General features: G+C 35.6%; 1 protein-coding gene across 1 annotated transcript in view; it reads left to right on the top strand.

Annotated features, from left to right (window-relative positions):
* Positions 1-21,350, top strand: part of rims1b (regulating synaptic membrane exocytosis 1b) — a 248,608-nt gene that overhangs the window by 218,578 nt on the left and 8,680 nt on the right. The window contains exons 22-23 of the mRNA XM_039739003.1: positions 12,309-12,450; positions 18,481-18,593. Of these exons, the coding sequence (XP_039594937.1) occupies positions 12,309-12,450; positions 18,481-18,593 (255 nt within the window). The remainder of the gene's footprint in view (positions 1-12,308; positions 12,451-18,480; positions 18,594-21,350) is intronic.

Here is a 21,350-nt window from a genome sequence, read left to right as displayed (position 1 = left end):
GTATTTGCTTATGCACATCATTGCATGAGTCACAGGGATCTGATATAAGTTATGCCTTATTTATTTTCTAAGCTTTCTGCCAAAGTAAAGAAACTGGTACTGTAGCCAAGACAGGCAAAGTCAGAAATGCCTCAGTTACAGTATAACTTGGGAATGGAGGGGCAAATTCATAATATATTCTATTTTATCCAGTCATCCCTCTAACACTTAAAAGAAAAAATTGGAAACTAATCAGTGTTAGCAGTGAATCTAGCTTGATGCTGGAAGGGCACAACTCCCCAGAATCTAAATAAACAGATTTCTTCAACTATTTTTGAATTATGGCATGTGTTGGTCTCCTGATGTTTGCAGCAACCTCTTCATGTTATGCCATTCAGGGCTAGACTAGTTAATGATGTATAATCCATAGGGTGTCTCCCAGTTAGTTCAAAGCTCTCTGAAGTCTGTTTTCTTCATAAACACAATCATGGCTAAGTGATTTATACTGTATTTATTGCCCAAGAGACTTTTAGGCAGCACATTCATTTAACTTTCATTAAACATACAGTAGAAATGCACGAAGTACAAAATTTTGCTATTTTAAATTGATGTCATTTTTGCAACTTTTTGCTTGCTTTTAAACACATTTTCCTTACAAAGCAACTGTAGCAACAGAAACAAAACAATATTGTTGTCTTCCAGTTTCTGTCACTCTCACAACGTAAAACGTAACAGGTAAAGTAATTAACCAAAATAGTTTGAAATTTGACACGTAACATCAGTAAAAGAAATAGGAGAAAAACTCAAGTAGTCTCGGAATCAGAGGATCTGCCTTAAAAGGAGCAATCCTTACAGTATCTATACAAATTGCATCTGGCAAGTTAGGATGGCAAAAACTTCTCACTACTTACAATTTTCTCATTTCTTATGAGGATCTAGATTATGTAGAGAATAACAGATTTTAGTGGTCATTAAATACATTGGTGCATTCACTTGCATAAAAATATTTCTATGAATTTGCATTCTAATGTGGCCTTGAAAAATGGAATTTCGTGTTTAGCAAGCTGCGTAAGTGTTTCTGACATGATAGTCACCTTGAAAAGAAACAGAAGCACCCTCTTAATTTGGATAATGCTGAATGGAGGAGGTCATAAGATGTTCCTCCTGTGTGTGTTTTATGGTTAAATATAAACACATCTTTCATTTATTATCTACAAAGAAGCGGAATGAGCTAGACCAAACAGGCATGCGGTGGCTTCATTCGTGTATTAATTTTACCTAAGATGGGCTTGCATTCCAGGGCAAAACCTAGAGCATGTTTAGGATGTACTCTTCAAGAGTAATTTGCATGCCTTTGGTACCATTCATGCATTCTTTTTTTTTTTTATTGAATTTAAGGATTTCATTACAACAGATAAATTTTACAGTTGGTCATTAAGAGATTAAGTTCTACATGGTGTACAAGTTAAATAAGATGTGGTCACCCCTACCCAGTTAGGTAAGAGAAAGGAAAAAGACTTAATATGAAGTAATCTCACAAAGACACTGAAATGTCCAAAAGATTAGCAGCTGTTCTATGGGGTTAAATGAGGACAACAATGATAAATGAGTGACAGATTCTAAAGCAGCTTTGAACTGTTCCTCTTAAAGTGAATGAATTCATAATTTTATATAAAAGGGGTAATTTTTTCCTATTTTGTTATGGTAAATAATGTAACAAGGTGAGATTGTATGCTAGCAATATAGTGTGAGCTGCCACAATACAATATTATTTAAAGAATAATATCCCATTGTGTGTTACCCCAAAAAGAGTATTAGGAGGTATTGTAAAATCAAAGACTAGCCTACAAATAAGCAAAGACTTTATTCCAATAAGATTTTAGCAAGGCACATTCCCAAAACATGTAATGCAGTGAAGCAGGTGCCTGTCCGCATCTCTCACAACAGTGAATTTACATACTGTGACAAAACACAGGTATTTGGACACAAAATCATTTGTCTCCCCCTTGGATTACCACAAACAAAAAATATTCCCTATATGCCTTTTTTTGTGCATCAGTCAGTCAGTCATTATCCAACCCACTATATCCTAACACAGGTTCACCGGGGTCTGCTGGAGTCAATCCCAGCCAACACAGGGCGCGAGGCAGGAACAAACCCCGGGCAGGGAGCCAGCCCACTGCAGCTTTGTGCATCAGTTACCATTAATTACCATCAGCTGCTAGAAGAGTTCTAGTACATAAGCATTAATTTAGAACATATACTTGTGTAGGAAAAACATGAAGGCTTAGGTGTTACTGACGTTCACACCTTTGCAAGATAATTCCACCATCATTTCACCATCAATGTACACCATATTTAACATGTGGAATATAATTCAAGTATTTGGACTTTTCTGAGATGTGTATATTGACCTTATACTTGAGGAATGACTGTACAAAGAATTCAAATATAAGTGAAAACATTTCTTATACTACAGTATGTGCAAGTTGGATACTTTACTAAAAGAGTCATGGCAAACCTGTCCATCCTTCCTCACTGTTTACTTTAAAATTATAGTTTCTAGCTTCCATTAATATATAAGAAATACTGTATCTCCAAACTGCACAAGTTTTTTTAAGAGTCAATATCTATATAATCTCAGACAGGACTGGGAACAGGACCTGTCAATTAGATTTACATTTAAAAAGAATTGAAAACCGCAGTAGCACTTACAATTGTGCATTGTGAACATTCTTTTCAACTCATGTGGTTCAAAATGTATCATACAATACAATACAGCTTATTTTTGTATAGCCCAAAATCACACAGGAAGTGCCGCAATGGGCTTTAACAGGCCCTGCCTCTTGACAGCCCCCCAGCCTTGACTCTCTGAGAAGACAAGGAAAAACTCCCAAAAACCTTGTAGGGAAAAATGGAAGAAACCTTGGGAAAGGCAGTTCAAAGAGAGACCCCTTTCCAGGTAGGTTGAGCATGCAGTGGGTGTCAAAAGAAGGGGGTCAATACAACACAATACACAGAACAGAACAAATCCTTAATACAGCATAATAATACAAATTTTAGAAATACGGAGAATAATTTAACAGTAGATGATATCACATAAGATGATTTGGATATTTTTAAGAGTTCTTGAGACCTCATCCATCAAGCTGCCTCCCCATTTGGCCATGCCACGGCTGAAACGTTGCTCCGATGAAAGGACCCCTCTTTCCCATGATTCCTGTGATCATCCATCAGGGATGACATGTATCCATTGTACACTTACAGACTTTGTATTCAATTCTATTTTATTTTATTTTTGTTATTTAATTGGTATTGGCTTTTGAAAACAATACATTATTACCAGTTAAATATTCAGAGCACTGCATGCCCGCACTACCAGGCTGAAGAACAGCTTTTACCCCAAAGCAATCAGCCTATTAAATGTACAGTGATCACTGCCCCTTCCTATAACAGAACCACCATTGACTGAACTGAACTTCTGCATCACATAGTCACACACATATATGACCCATGTGTTATCATGACCGTTAAATTGACTGTATAGTGCTCACTGTTTATCACTGTTTTATTGTTTATCTGTTTATGCGTATATACTTTATTCTTACTGTGTATTTTAACTGTTAATAGTAACTGTAATTCTTGTAGTTTCATGTCTAGTCTTATATACCTTTATCTAAGGCATCTATAGGCTTACTCCAAAGGATATTTCTTTGTATTGTAGAATGACAATAAAGGTAACTTGCATCTTATATTACATCTTATTATATTCAAAGATGACAAAAGTAAATTAACAGTACAGTTTAAAATATTACTCTGTGACAACATTATATACAGTACCTTAGAAGTGAATGTAAATATATTGCACAAAACATAATATAAAACCTTTATGACAATGCAGAACTGTCCTTATGCCCAGTTATGTGTAGAGTAGTCTTTATAAAGTAAGCATAATTTAGATTGGATGAGTGTTTGGAGATCTGGGAGAGACTGAGAGGAATCTGAGACGACTGTGTTTAAGCAGAGTACAGCAGTAGGAAAGAAATTGTTTATGTGACAAGTGGTTCTTGCTTTTTAGTGACCAGTAATGTTTCTGTAATGGCAGTAACAGAAAGAAATGCCTCCCTGGGTGAGTGTGCTCCTTGATTATATTTTGAGCATGTTTTCTGGTCCATGGTGTATACATTTCTTCGGCAGAGTGCAACTTCAGGTCTGCAATCCTTTCTGCTTTCCAAGTGACGTGTTGCAGTTTATGTTTTGAATGATTAGGTGCATTACCATACCGGACTGCTCTATAAAACCATACCGACACTGATTGGGAAATGAAACTTTGTAAGGTGCCTGCGAAAAAACATATTCTATTAAGCTTTTTTCATAGAGGTATTAGGTATTCATTCCATTTCAGACTGTGAGTGATTACCACCTTCTCATAACAACAATACAGTATTTACAACCAGGGGTATAGATGGTGATGAGTGGCTCCTAAAATCTATGCTCATTTCCATTGTTCTCATAGTATTCAGGTTGATATTTTGAGTGTGCACCAACTGGCCAGTCTTTGAGAGAAAAGGTTCTGAGAAATTCAGTGTAGTTTTTTTTTTTTTTCAAGTGCATGATAAATTCTGTTTTTTGACTTCTGGGTATTTTACAAATCAAAACATTAATCAAGTTATATATTTAGTGTGACAATATATTTAAGGATATAAAATAATTTGTATTAGCTTACAAGGTTTATAATAGAGTGAAGTCTAACAGGCATTTGCCATGGGATTTTTTTCAGGCTTTACCTCATCCTGATCATTCTTGGGAAGAACTGGAATTTCCACCTTCATAGGTCAATATCACAGTTTCTGATTGCGGGCTACTCCACTTTCTCAGTTTTTGGGTAATTTTTGTACCAGTGTTAGAATTCCAATGGACAAACTTAGCAAATTAACAAGGATTTAGAAAACTTTCTTAAATGTAGATTATTTTCAAAGAATTTTCTTTTCTAAATGATGCCACTAGTGTCACTAAATGTGATATACCCAGTGATATTTCAGTCATGTAATCTGACATGGCCCAGCGAAGAGAGCAGCTCACTGTAGTTATCTATTGCATAATGTGGCATTGTCTTTGCAGGACTCTGTACTATTCTTAAACTCATTTTTCCAATTGCATTGGTGGAAAATGCAAAGCAGGTTTCTAATACTAATATATTGTTCATTAAACATATCCTGATTAAAACCTGTTCACAATAGCCCTTATAGATAACCTACATCTCTTCTTCTCAAGTTGTTGGATTTGGGAAAAAAAGAGTTTACAGGCCAGAAAATATCACACAATTGAAACATTTATCCTAAATAGGTTTTCTTTTTATAACTAAGTAACCTCTTTGATTCTTTCTTTTTTCCCCACTGATAGACAACAGAACCGGTTAGACAAGGAGTGGATTTTTTAGAATTGCAGGATTAGATTGAAACTCCCTTGTTTTTAATCACTAAAATAAACTACATTTATTTTCTTCTTATTGAGTTTGAGTCTGCTTCCTGTTATACAATAATTAAAAATTTAAGGTTAAAAAAATAGTACAGCTTAAACACAAAACATAAATGAAATATAAGTAGAGAAATATCAGGCAAGACACATGCAAATAATATGTGTTACATGCAGGTTTATGTCCAAATTCTAGAATCCGTCACATTTGGAAAAGAATCATACTATAGGCAAATTATATTTGTCCCAATAGGGTAGATGTCTGAAAAGTTGACAGCTTTAAAATTTAAATTACTAGAGGTCGAGAGTAGGGTAAATAATTTTGTGCCAGACTTACTGGAAGCTTTTATTTTTCATTTTTGCAATTAAACAGGGCAACACCTCTAATCTCTATTGTGCAGTAATCAGTTCATCCACCAGTGTATCACAGGCTGGCTTACACTCACACAAGTAATATTAGGAACTAGGCTGACCCGCTTTTTAAGGCGACGGACTTTTACTGTAAGTTGACCACTTCTTAAGGCAATTCAATATGTAGATCAATTTGATATTTTATACAAACTCATTAATTTGGTTATATTGCATTTGAGCGGTATTATTTTAATACTCGTAGTTTCTGTTATTTTTGTGATGAAATTTAAACTTTTTTCTATATTGAGGTCGCCCTTTTGAACCCCCCTGATATTACTACGCGGTGAGGCATTTGTACTCCATCAACATTAATTATTTTCAGAGACATAATTTTGTCTATTTTTCCAGCGCATCGCACACAAAAGCAAGGGAATGATGGGAGCACCAGAACTCTGCTCACATCATGTCGCTTCGTAAAGCAAGCTGCAAGTAGTAAGTCTGTGATAAGCAGAATACCGCTACGCTTTCCCTCACGGGACGGAAGGACAATCCCGACCGCTTTTATAGTAAGAAAGAAGAAGAAGAAGATCTTGCAGAGTCTGGAGTAGAAAATCATCTTTTACCTGGAAAAACGAAACTACAAATCCCATCGTGCATTGCAAAATGGACGGGCGTGTGAAACTCCGCGCCTGCGTAGCGCTCACGGGACGGAAGGACAATCCCGACCGCTTTTATATACAGTAGAAAGATATGCATAGGAGACCTGAAAGAAAACACACTCTGACTTTATGTGAAAATGTAAACCCCACATATGCAATGGCCAGCTGCAGTATTTTGAACCCTTGAAACAGGATCTGTGAATTAGCAGTACTAACCATAAACACACACTGTATTTATGGGTTTACAGATAAATAAATAAGTCGGAGCATAGCAAGTCAGCTATTGACAGTATTACTATAGATAGATAGATAGATACTTTATTAATCCCAAGGGGAAATTCACATAATCCAGCAGCAGTATACTGATACAAAAAAACAATATTAAATTAAAGAGTAATAAAAATGCATGTAAAAACAGACAATAACTTTGAATAATGTTACCATTTACTCCCCTGGGTGGAATTGAAGAGTCGCGTAGTGTGGGGTCAGGAACGATCTCCTCAGGCTGTTAGTGGAGCAAGACAGTGATACAATACTTTTTCTATTAGTAAGCAAACATAGGTCTACTTCAAAGTTTAGTATTTCTAATAGTTTTTTTTTTTTTTAGATGGATGAAAAATGTTTGAGTAATAATTTCTTATTTTAAAACCTAACAAATCTACATAAAACTGAATGTTGTAGTGGTATTTGACTGCTGTACATTCTGGATACAAATTTAAGAATCACTTTTACAGTCTCATATTAGGTTGAAAGCTAAAGCTCTTCATGTAGCTCCATCTGGACATTTAAAATGTGTCATGCAGATTGAGCTGTCACCATACATAAAGGTTCTTTGCTGGAAGCATTAAATGCATCATTGGTCACAAATAAGCTTTCAGAGAGATTACATGCAGTATATTACTAAGTTACCAGAACATACTGTATCAGTGCAAAGAGGATAAAATAAAAATTGTACTGTTTCATGGCAGGTTGAAATGGCCAGATAAAACTAATGTTTTGGGGGTGAATTACAAAAAGAGAAAAGCATATGACCCAAAGGCAAACATGTACTAACATTTGTCCTGTGTTTAAGCTTCTTTATTCTGAGGAGATCTATAAATAAAAAGTACTGGTCAACATTTTTTTTACTGAGATTTGTATTAAAAACTGTGCAAATTCCATTGTATTCAGAAAACATCATATACTACATTTGTATCTATTTTGTAGGGTTATTTGCTACATGTTGTATATCATATTTTTTGTAAATTGTTGATTAATCCATGTTATAGACATTTATTTCCAATTATAAGGTTGCAGGAATTCTGAAATACTAGTTAGCCAAACATTCATTCCTTTGGCATGTAGAAGCCAGTACTGTACTGTTGTTACTGTTAATTGTCCATGATCTTTCTTGCTTATATCTGTTAATATTCTGTATACACGTAGATACAATACTTTTTCTGTTAGTAAGCAAACATAAAATTCTAGATTGAGGAACAAAAATGTATTATTTTCTGGTGTTCTATTGATTTATATAGTATGGCATTTTTTATTTTATACCTTTTTTTTTTACATAAATTTGTTTGGCATAATTGCTCAGCATGTGACTTTTCTCCTTGTGGTCACATGAACCCCAGTACATTTTAGCTTTGGCTTTATTGCATTCAGTATTCTCTTTTTATGTGATTTCTCTTTGTATCCCTTACAGGACTGGCACTGCCTTGCTTTATTACCTGTTCTAATACAGTATAGCAACAAGGAAACATATATTTGTAGTACTATTTATAAAATAAATTACAGTGAATAATAATTTATTAGTCTTGTTAAAGGTGTAATCCTTATGGAGAGTTCTAGTTTAATGGCCTGAATGTTTGCTTTCTTTTAGCAACAAATGATTGGCAGTGGATGAGTTATTGTGAGAGCTTCATATCAGAACAAACTTCAGCCTGAACATAGTATGTCCAGGAAATACATGAAGTGAAACTGATCCAATGTTGTCCCCATTGAAAGTAAATTGAACAAAGTATTAAACATTATGATTTTCTTACCTGCTTATCCAGCTTTTCCCAAGAGCATTGGACACAGGTTGATAACCATTCTCGGTTGTCAGTTAATTTGAATCCAAACGTGTAGCATTTAAATGTTCCTTATTCAGTGTTGGTTTATCTCCAACCTGACAAATTCGTGGTGTTCTAACTTTCCAGTGTTCAATATCAGATTCATTAGATAAGGAAAACTAACATTTCAAGATAGTTATTTCAAGTGAGGAAAACTAAAGTTTTGAGGTAACGTAGTTATTATACTCACTGATCAAAGCACGAGAAGGTGGTGACATGTTACGTGTTGATTACCACAGGCAAGTAAGAATTGCACTTCACCCTGTGGACATCATAATAATGACCATATGCAACGATGTAAACCTATAATCATATTAAACTTTTTCTAGACTTTTGGATTAGATATAGTCACAAGTGTAATATTATTTGGTGTTAAAGTGTGCATTTGGCTTAGTAAGAAAAATAAAATAAAAACAGACATCATAACTTGATGAAGCTGAGCCCAGAATGACGCATCTGGCATTAAGAAAGGTATGCTTAGTAATGGTTCAAGTTTTCTAAAGGAATTTTCTTTGTATATGTAAAAAGTAAGAAATTATGCTATTAAACAAGTAATTTAGTTAAAAAGCAAGACTGTGCCATTGATTGTAACCTTTGTTGGAATGAATAAGGTCCAATGAGTGATTTTAAAAATTAGTTGAGGGATATTTTGCCACCTAATTGTTTATGTCACAGAAACATTTGCATCTGTCTGTTGATTTCAACTGATAGTAGTATAGTGGCATTGTGAAATTCCTTCTTGCTAATATTACTTAGTGGATGCTGGAAGGGAAAGCAATAATACAGTAGATATTACTGTAATGTCCAAAGTGTAAGGGTCATTTCTGAAGCAAATCTTGAAACAGATGAGTAATTGTTAAACTGGAGGAAAATGTGAAAGCAAGATCTATTACAGAAAAAAGTCCCACCATATAGCCAACAAAGAGGTTTAAAATTGAATAAAGTAAACAAAAAGCTCAACTTTTTGAAACCTGTATTTAAATGTTCTAAAAAAAACCTGAAGGAGAACATTGTACGGCATCCCCTAAAACGCTACGCAAATGTAATAATGTTCTAATTAATGTTCTTAATGCCAGTTACGGTGTTTGCCTGTTCATCATGTGTAACATTCTTAAGGGCTACTAGTCAGTCATCCAAATGGATGCATGATTCAGTCAGACAATTTCATAACAATGTTTGCAACACTGAAAAAGAATAGAAATTGTTGGGCAGGTGTTGTGGCTCTGCCTGAGGTTTCTCTCTACATACACTGATTGCCACATCATTGTGTTGCTTACAACAGTACCGGCACAGTAGTCATGTAATATAGGGATTAAGATTTAAATATGGATTTGCTGTAATACTATTCTTGATAGTTCTTGTAAAAGGATGTCTGTGCTTGCCGGCATGGTATTTGCAGTATTGTCTTTTGGATAACCAAGAACTGTTTGCCTTTGGGATTTTTTTGTCACATCTCTTTCTGTTGTATATTTCTGCCTGCCCCGTTTAACTTCCACTGTGTTGCCTGATCATTTTCTTGCCTTGCAAAACTGCCTATGTATCTGAGGTAATAAGGAAGAGAGGAGGTTAGGAGCACGCGCTGATACAGCGCATTACCGCACCCACCACACAACCAACCAACTCAGGATCCCAGATTAGGACCCGAGTGCAGCCATGCATCTGGTGACACCTTAGCACCACACTTGTTCAGATGGAGTGGAACAGTGTGAGGTTTTTTTATGGTGGCTGGAGTGCCAATAATGCCACCAACCCCCAAGTTTTTCCCTGCAGGTTGGAGGGCCTACATGCAGGGATGGGTGCAGATTAACATCATACCCAGGACGAAGATAATAAAAGATATAATAAAATGTAGATATATTTTATTTACTACTTTGTTTCAGAACTTTCTTATCTGGATCTACCTCTGTCTTAATTATGTCATATAGCCAACTATATACTACAGGCCACTTGCTCATTCATGTTGCTTTCGAGTCTTGACCTACTGTAAACATTGTGAACACTGGCTTTAGAGAAATTGCTGAAACAATGAGCTGTTTCAGGGCATGGTAAATGTAAGCATGATAAATATGTCAGACATTGGCTGTAGCTCCTTCGTTTTTGAGACTGCCACAAGTATTGTTATTAGGCACCCTAATGAGTTGTTTCATATTGGGAATAACAAGAACATGAAGGGAGACCTTAAGGGCAATTCCTTGGTCCTTGCCTAACATAACTATATCTTTTGGAGACATTCCTTGGATTTCTAAACACACACACTACAGTATATTGTCCTGAATCAGAAATAATGTAATGTAGTATATTTTTGTTCTAAAAAGGTAACCACACTCTGTCTACTTAGGAAATCTATAAAGTTAATGTTTTCACATGAGCAGGAGACTCGAAGGAATGGGGCAATCTAGCTGTACCTTGCCTTAAAATTTATAAAACTGTTTTATTTACAATAAAATCTGAAACGAAGCACACATAGTAATTAAAAAGTATTAAATATATTTGATTTGCAAATATAGTAATGCAGACACTACTGATATATTATCACCAAAAGTAACTGATTGTAACAGCCAAAGAAGCCTGTCATTGTAGAAAAGAAATATACTGTACTTTATATGCTAACATGCATACAATGAGCAAACACATTACAATGAATTATCTAGGACATGAAGTAGTCATTTTAGTTTCCTTTTAAAACTGGCCAACTTGTTGAATTTGCTGAAAGTGAACCCATTCCATAAGTGTAAATTTTATCAACTCCATTGTCAAAACTAAAACTGAATTTCATTTCAGCCTGAAGTGATCATTGATGTGAACTGACAAATTCTTGCTTAGTCTTCACCAAAAGCTTCAACAAATGTTACAAGCCTCTTTGAGATTAACCTAATTAAACTGAATTATGTTTAACAAACCTCTAAAGTAAATTCAGATGACTTTCTAAATAATTATCAGTAGTTATTATTAACATAACATTAAAGTAACCCTTTTGATTTTTTTAATTAGACATTTGCTGTAAAATTTAAGGCTAGAAGAATTTTTTTATTGCCAATTCCAGCTGTGTAGTTTCTCCAGTAGCAGTCTTTAGCTTATGAAAGCCATGACCAGCAGTGATACGTTCAGCATTAGTTGGCTCAGCTAGTATTTCTTAAACAGTACCATGGATATTTTGCAGTCTGTAAAGTACACTACACGGAATGAACCTTGATGGAAAACAGGACAGTTGTTACAAAACTAAACAAAGTGACAATGATTTAAAAACTGCTTGGACTGAGGCTTTAGTTGCAAAGGCCCATTGTAATCAGAGTGGAAGAGTGTATACTTATATATACAGTAGTATGTTTTACAAAAGGCATTTTGCATTAAGGCAAAGACTTCTAGGTATTTGACTATACTATAAACGTATCTTGAGGGTGTACAGGAAATAGCAGGGCAGAATATTGTGCACCATTAGTTTTTATTTGGGATGTTTAAAAATGAGTGCTCATTGTTTTTGTAAGACCAGAGTTTATGAAGGAGGCTGGTGACAGCTGCTATGGCAATGCAGACTGTTCATGGATAGACAAGTATATCCGCTATCACAAGGAGTTACATTTGGTGAGAATATCTGAGTTCTTCATTGAATTTGCATGATTAGGGTAAAAACACAAATAACTGGCAATGTGACTATTGCATATAACAAAAATTAAAATGTACTAATCTTTTTAAATAAATTAACAGTACCTAAGTACTTTAACTTTTTTGCTGTTTTTTGCATTTACAGAGGCTGCCAATAAGAAGTTGAAAAGTACCATTCAAAGAAGCACAGAGACAGGGATGGCAGTGGAAATGAGAAATCGAATGGTCCGCCAGCCAAGCCGTGAGTCCACCGATGGAAGTATGAACAGCTATAGCTCGGAGGGGAAGTAAGTATGCATGCAGTAGCTGCTTTATACATTAACATTAAAATAAACAGTCTGGTTATTTAAGTTTTGGGTAATAAGTGTTCTGTATGAACATTCATAGCACAATTTAAGCAATTTTAGCAAAATAAGTTAAAACAGGTTAATTTTGTATTCTTTTTGGCTCTTTAATTACCATGTGTGCATCATTAATTACAATTATTTTTCTGAAAAGTATATACAGAACATCCCTAGAATGTATTTATTTTTTGTCTTTATTAAATTCAGGCAATTATAGGTTTGTGGACATTTGAGCTATTGCTTACTAAGATGTATTACCTGAGATACACTTGTAAAATTTCTAGGGATGTTTTTCTTTCTTTGTTTGATAAACAGTCAATCAGTTTCTGTTGTCTTAAACAGTCTTGCTTTTGCTTTTTACATTATTTTTTAACTTATTGACATATTTTTCTTAATCTATTAGAGACACGTGTCCTTAAATGTACTGTTTAAGCTATTCAGTTTTTTTTCTTTGCCCATGCCATAACAACAATATCATACAATGCATTAAAAACTCAAAGTGCATACATTTGCTGCATTCTTTCAGCTTTAGTTTGCATTGTGCCTTCCTTATACTCTGCTTACTTTATTTGAGTAAATATTCACTTGTTTCGGTATACATAAATCAAGTGCAAAAATTGCCATTACTTAATACAGTAATAAAAGTTGTGAAGTTATGTAATAAGTGAGGTTATGTTCGTGTATGTCTTCCTTAAGCTAAACATACATATTTATTAGCTAATAAAAATACACCACTAATGCATAATGAAAGAACTGGACACAAATGTGCACTTAAAAACTTAACTAAACCAGATTGCACATCCTAGAGTGTGATATAAAGTTAGGGAAGCATAGCAAGTATAGTACATATGAGCTTGTGTCAAATTAGTGAATTTAAATAGGGGATGTGCTCATAGTATATTAGCAGCATTGTCCGGGTAAGTGATTTTGAGGAAGGACTGTCTAACTTCTATCAATGGTGTTTCTTAACGTAGTCTCCCTGAGACAAATTAAATTAAATTATTTCAGGGCTCAATATCTGGGAAAAGGGACTGACCTTAAAACACATTGTAGTATGAAGAAACAATAGCCCACCACAAGTAGGCTATTTTTTTCTTGTTAATTAAAAACTCCATGAATGGGTAACTAAGCTATAATGACCTACTTGATTTTTTTAATAATTCAGAAACATTTTGTAACTAGAAGGGCTATTGTCCGTAGCAATGTTTTGAATTCTATACAAAGTGATTACTGCATTAGAAGCAGAATGAGAGGAAAATTGTAAAACATTAAATTCTGTATTTTATAATGCTCATTTAGATTAATTAAAGAGCAAAATGTGTAGCTATGAATATGTGAGGGTGAGAGAGTTTCATTTAGTTAGACCTAAAATGCAACCTGAAGACACTCAGTGGTATACTGTATGTAACAGATAAATAGAAGACGTTTTCAGTTTTGGTCAGCCGTTTAAAAAAATTCAGAAAATGCCTAATGCAACTGAGCAAACCCACCATCAGTGAGGAAGACTAAATGAGAAGAGTAATCAAAGATTTTCTTTTATCTGGTGGAGAAACAAAACTTTTCAAAAGCCATAGAAACATCATTTGATACTATGCACTAAAGTTAAAACTTTATTCTTGTTTGAAAGCCCACAAGGACATTTTTAACCCATAATGACTTTATAGAGTAACCACACGCACCACAAAGCTAAAAAAAACTAGAAAAAAGTATTTCTATTATGAATTACTATGGGAAACATTAGTTTTGTTTATTTGTCCCCCTTAATAGAATTTTCATATCAATGCTATATTTTTTTTTCCTGGTATTATGGAGTGTTTCACTTTCATTCAACATAACTTTATTTTTTATTTACATGTATTACCTGATTATTTTTATTTAGTGTTTCTCCCACTACACAATTTGTACTTTTCATGGTCATTGCTAGAGGGCAGTTACTTCACTTCAAAATTACAATTCTTGATTGATAGGAATCATTTTTTTCTATTAACATATTTTGATTTTTACATTGTGATAGTAGTGTTGTTGAACTGCCAATTAAAGTGTCAATGTTCAGCTATTTGGTTTGAAAAGGTAATACATTAAAATTGAATGCGTTGCCAAAACAATACAAATACAGGTGGAGAATCCCATTGTAACAAAATTCATAGGACCATAAACATGTTTTGTTATATCAGAAATTTCCTTATAGTGAATATAATGAAAATATATTTACTTTTGTGACTGGGGTCGCTGGCGATTCGTACCTGTCTGACAAGAGCTCTGTGGCTGCAACATTTTACAACATTTAACACCCAACCTGGACTCACCCTGGTGTCTCCTGTGCAACTAACTCTGTTACCCAAGCTTGACAATACCTATATTAAAGAAAAAAAGCACTTATTAAACTGCAAAGGATATTTTATTTGAAAATTAGACATTAGTGTGTTTTTTTAAGCAATACAGGTATGAATACAGAGTAAAAATGAGATGTTAGATGAAACTTTTTTTATATAAATACAGGTATAAACACAGAATGAAAATGAGATGTTAGATGTACCTCCTTTTTTATAGAAATACAAACCCGCTTCTAATGTTTTTTTTTTCTTTCGGGTCTCAACGCCTGATCTTTAACTTTGTGTTCTATTTCTTTTCAATATTTCAAAATTGTTGACATTCCGAATGCTTTCGTCATGTCATTTTTCTTCATTCCGTAATCAGATTTTTCCAGGATTGTTAATTTTTCTTTCAACGTAAACTGACGCAGTTTCTCACTTTTTTTTTTTCCATGAAACTTGAACAGTACAGTATCTGCACACCACACAACTAATCCTGCAAACGCTCAGTGAAGTACGGACTCAGAATGTCAGAATGTCACTTTGTTTTGGTCTAACAAGAAAGAGACCGCTTGCTGCAGGTTTCCCGAGACTCGGTGAAAGTATAGGCGTGGCATAAAGCATTTCTTGCATGACATTATTATCTTCAGTGACCATTTTTGATTGAAAAAACGTTACTTATAATAAATATGTACATTTCGTTAAAACGAAATCCACCTAACATGATGATGTATGAACGTTTATCAAGACCAACAAAAAATATTTATTGTTCTGAAAATTTAGTTACTTCAGTATTCGCTATAATGGAATTTGACCAGTATATATTTGATTCTGGCAATAATGCACAAGTTAATTAAACTAAAATGAAAACTTATGAAAGTAAATACAAAATAATGAATTATGATTACACTTTTTAAATAATTAGCACTGGGCTGTGACCTGCCGTTAGTTTTTTTGGAAGTGGCCCACTTACTTACACTTGTGTGTCCCTGCTCTAAATGAAACAGTTTGTCTGCAAAATGGTTTCTTTAAATTGTTTTGTATCTGAGATAACAGATAAAACACAGGTATACAGAAATGTGGCTCACTTAAGTGTTCCTGTCTTAACTTCAATCACTTTTCGTACATGGGCATGTTGGACTAAATGAGCGCCTGATTGTTCTTCATCCTTTATGGCTTTCATCTGCATTCTCCCTATTTCTTTTGTATTACATTGAAATTTTTAACTGACGTCTATAACAGTCAATTCGATGTATTGGTTTTTACCTTTTCATATGGTTGGTTATTTTTGTTTTTTCCTTTCGATGTAATTGCATTTCATTTTATATATTTAGATTATTTGTTTTTTATAAAATTATATATTTTTTGCGTGTAATTGTTTTTGGTTTTGGGTTAAATGCCAGTTAGTCATTTCTTGTTCTATTTATACCTTACACCATTGTATATGTCTAATATGATCTACACTACTCAAAAAAATTAAGGAAACACTTAAATCACGCATCAGTTCTCAAGGAATTAAATATTTAAGTGGAAATTCGTTACTGAGTAATACTGTGTAATTTGTTGACAACAAAATGATGTAAAAATGGTCAATGGAAACAAACTCATCTACCAATTGTAGGTTGTATTCAACTTCACTCTGAAAAATCAAACTCAAAAATTTAAATCACTGGCTTATCCAACTTGCTTGAATTTCATCACAGCAGCTCATAATGTGACTCAGTAGTGTGTATGGCCCCCACGTGTCTGCATGAACTCCCAACAACAACTGGGCATGCTTCTGATAAGATGGCAGATGGTGTCCTGGGGGATCTCCTCCTAGACCTGGATCTAGGCATCACTGATCTCCTGGATTGTCTGTGGCTCAACTTGATGGCGTTGGATACACTGGTACACAACATCCCAGAGGTTCTCAAATGGATTCATGTCTAGGGGAAGTTTGGGCCAGTAAATGGCATTAATGCCTCATCCATGAACTACCTACAGTCTCTGGCCACTGCACCAAGAAGTAGTCAGGGCCCACTTCACCAGGTCTGATAGTGGCTCTGAGGATTTCATCCTGATACCTTACAGCAGTCAGGGTACAGGTGGAGGTCTCTGCGACCCTCCAATCAATGCATTCCCAGACCATCACTGACCCACCACCACACCGATAATGCTGGATGTTGCAGGCTGCATAACATGCACCACAGTATCTCCAGACTCTTTCACGTCTGTCACATGTGTTCAACTGAACCTGCTGTCATCTGTGAATTGAACTGGCACCAATGGCAGAGCTGCCAACTGTGTACAGTATTCTTTGGTAAATGCTAATCAAGCTGCACCGTGATGGGCTGTGAGCACAGATCCCACTAAAAGATGTCGGGCCCTCATGCCACCCTAATGGAGTTTGTTTCTGACTGTTTGGTCTGAAACATGCATACCAGTAGCCAGCTGGAGGTCAATTTGTACATCATTTATAGAAATTGACATTTATTAATCCTTGAATAGACATTTTAATAATACCTTTAGATATTGTTTGGCAGAATTTGCCTAATAAGACTAATAGTTAAGTTTGCATTGCTTCCCATGTGATTTCACTTTCACCAAAGCACGGTGCTGTGAACGAAGCAATTCTAAATAAGCCACAAGAAACATCCATACAGAACTGATATGTAGATATTTTCTTCAATCATTTTTGGAGCTTTTATTGCATTCTTTTTGAATTATTCAAAGGTTCAACATAAATAATTTTTTCAGTGTTATACGTTTACATGGAGATCTTGAATACATCACCAAATTAGAACTTTAGATTTTTTAAGGCATACAAGAAAATATTCTTGTGATGTGTCTCAAGACAATATAAATAACTAAAGGAAGCATGAACTGGGCAAGATAAATGGTTGTTTAGCTTTATTGTATTGCAGCTATTAATGTTCTTTCAGCCTTAATAGCTGACATATTTCTACAGTGCATTTACTATATGGATTGAGGAAATAACTACTGTAATGTTGTTTATTGTGAATCCTGCTATGCCTACAATTCTCGTACTGCCCTCCAGTGATCAGAAAATTATACATCACAAAACGTGCGTGATCTAATTTCATATATTAGATAGACTGTAATACTTAAGGAGAAAACAATGCCTTTAAGTTATCTGGTTTATTTTAATTACAATGGGTATTCTATTGCTTCAGAACAAAATAGTATTTGATAAAGTAATTTTCTTGTTTATAGGAGAAAATGAGTGTATCATCTTGCCTCATAGCTCTAAAGTTTTGGATTTAAATTTGAGCATGGATGTTTCATATGCAGAGTTTTTATAGTCTCTCTTTGTCCATGTGGGTTTTCTGTAGATGTTCTGGTTTCCTATTCTAAAAACATGCAGTTTAGTTTCACTGGTTACTTTTAATTAGGTTTAAGTGTGTCACCCTTTCCTGGCTGGGTTCCTGTCTTGCACCCGGACTTGTTCTGCACTGCAACATTCTATTGCTACAACAAATAAATTTTGAAAATTCATGAATGTATCTTGTATTGTTAATATTATTTATTGAAATTGTTTTTATTTTAATGTGAGAGTGCCCTTACTCATCATTTCCAATTAGCTATTTAAAAAACATTGAATGCCATGATCTCAATAAAGTAAAATAAAGATTTTATTCATTTTCTTTTTGTTCTTTAGTTTGATATTTTCTGGAGTGAGGTTGGGAGCAGACAGCCAATTTAGTGATTTTTTGGATGGGCTTGGACCTGCACAGCTTGTTGGAAGACAGACCCTTGCTACCCCCGCTATGGGTAAGATTGTAAGGGGAAAATGGTAAATTAAATATTTCATTTTAGTGTATGCAAGAAATATAAGGGTAAGTCAATAATTATCTGCTCTCTATTTCTGAAAAAATATAGCTATAGTAGAAAGCATTCGGTACATAGACATTTTTTGTTAATATAGTGCCCCTTCTTTTCAATGCATTCGGTCTAACTTTCCACATGTATAAAAAAATTATTATTTTGTCTCTAAGCAGCACAGGTACTGCTTCTAATACATGTTGCTCCATTATGCTGCATTACTTTCTATGCAGTGGTTTTTTTGAATTTTTTTTTTTTTGGACTGGTGATCTTAGTTGTTTACATTCCATACTCTTCCATTTAACCTCCAGTTCGAAGTGATGATCCAGTGATTCCCTTCAAAACTGCATCACCTTCATTACTATTGTGGTCCTATAAGACAATTTTTGTTTGCTCCACTGTGAGCTATTTTGGGACCATCATGCACAGGCTTCATGAAGGCTAAGCCTGTTGTGGACGACAACATATGCAAAACCATGATTAATTTGTATATGATTTGCTGCTTTGTGTCACTCATCAGTTTTTCTGTATCATGGCATAAAATTGCTCAGTGTTTTCATTGGTAGTGGATGTAAACTTCCACTGCTTCTTCATGTGTTTAACACTTGTCCAACCATTGCTGAATTTCTCAGTCCATTAGTAAACTCAGAAATGCTATTTCTATACTGTGTACAAAGCCTTCTGTAGATTTTGGCCCCTGATACACCTTCAGTCCATAAAAAGCAGATCACCGATTGCTGCTCTTCTTTGATGCAAATGTAGAGCAGAGAGGCCATGTTTACTGCTAGAAAGCAACAAGAGAAAGTGACTGATCAAGGTTACTGAGTTCCTCTAAATACAAGGAGCCCGACACACATGAGAACCTCCTACCCTTTGTAAGAGATTAATTCTAATAGGTTCGGAAACTGACAAAACCATAGCCCTAATTGGATCCCCTTTGATGGAGGTGTCCTTTATAAACAGAAAAAATAACCACCAGACTAAATTAAGCCCATTACACAGAATATGTATTATGAAATAACCAACCAGAATTATATACATATTCCCCTTTATAAAAATCATACACAAAATTGAACTGAACAAGTAAGCAGATACTAATTTATATGACCATACCCGTGAACCACTCTCTTTATAATGAACTGCGCAGTAACCATCAAAGCAGAAAAAGAATAGAGACAAAAAAATGCCTAATTACAGACTGCACAAGAATATAAACAGTATATACATATTATATATACACACTTGTGTGTGTGTGTATGTGTATGCAGTAATCCCTCGCTATATCGCGCTTCGACTTTCGCGGCTTCACTCTATCGCAGATTTTAAATGTAAGCATATCTAAATATATATCACGGATTTTTCGCTGGTTCGCGGATTTCTGCAGACAATGGGTCTTTTAATTTATGGTACATGCTTCCTCAGTTTGTTTGCCCAGTTGATTTCATACAAGGGACGCTATTGGAGGATGGCTTAGAAGCTACCCAATCAGAGCATGTATTACATATTAACTAAAACTCTTCAATGATATAAGATATGCTTCCCGCGCGGTGCTTGATTGTTTGCTTTTCTCTCTCTCTCTCACCCTCTCTGACATTCTCTGCGCCTGACGGAGGGGGTGTGAGCAGAGGGGCTGTTTGCACAGAGGCTGTTTGCCTAGAGGATACGGACACTTCTCTACAAAATGCGCTTTATCGCGGTGCTTCAGCATACTTAAAAGTACGTATTGATTTTTTGATTGTTTGCTTTTATCTCGCTCTCTCTCCTGACATTCTCTGCTCCTGACAGCGCTCCTTTGAAGAGAAGATATGTTTGCATTCTTTTAATTGTGAGAAAGAACTGTCATCTCTGTCTTGTCATGGAGCACAGTTTAAACTTTGGACTAAAGGGTGTTATTTCATGTCTAGAGGGCTCTAATAATGTTAACAGTGTGGGAGAGTTTATAAGGGCTTAAACTATATAAAAATAACCATACAAACATATGGTTTCTACTTCGCGGATTTTCATCGAGGAGGGATTACTGTATATGTGTATGTACACAGACAGGTACACATGTTGGTTCACCACACACGTTTATTTACAATACTATGTACAGTGCACAACCCAGTGCCGCAGCACCAATCAAGTCCTGGCCAACACAATGCCTTGCTCAGTCCTTAGACCACCTCCACTCCTCTCCTTCGAGCTCTGTCCACTTCCACCCGACTCTTGCCATCGACTGGAGGGAGGGGGCCCCTTTTATGCACACTTGGATGGGCTCCAGGTGCTTCCTGAGGAGCCTCCGCCGACACACCCCCGTGTGGTGGAAGCACCAACTGTGTAGCCGGAAGTCCTCCGGGTGTTCCTGCTCCTCTTCCCCCCAGCACTTCCTGGTGTGGCGGAAGTGCTGAGGTCCAGGTCTCCAAAGGCATGGGGGCGCCCCCTGGCGGCGACCACAGGCCCCTACAGGGTGGAGCTTCAAAGCTCTGTACCCGTGGCCCCCAAAGGAACCAGGGCGGTCACCCCCAGATGGTCTGGGGAAGGCGCAAGCCCTCCTCCGGTCCTCCTGGGTATCCTGGCTGGGTCGCCACCCCAGCCACCTCTGACAATATATATTAGGGCTGCAACAAATGATTATTTTAGTAGTCAACTAATCGTTCAATTTTCTTTTCGACTAGTCACGATTATTTCATGCTTGACTATTTTGATGCTTGCGATCTGTGGTTGCAC

Source organism: Polypterus senegalus, chromosome 16, assembly GCF_016835505.1.
Source record: "Polypterus senegalus isolate Bchr_013 chromosome 16, ASM1683550v1, whole genome shotgun sequence".
Classification (NCBI taxonomy): Eukaryota; Metazoa; Chordata; class Cladistia; order Polypteriformes; family Polypteridae; genus Polypterus; species Polypterus senegalus.
This window is presented reverse-complemented; position numbering and strand designations above follow the sequence as displayed.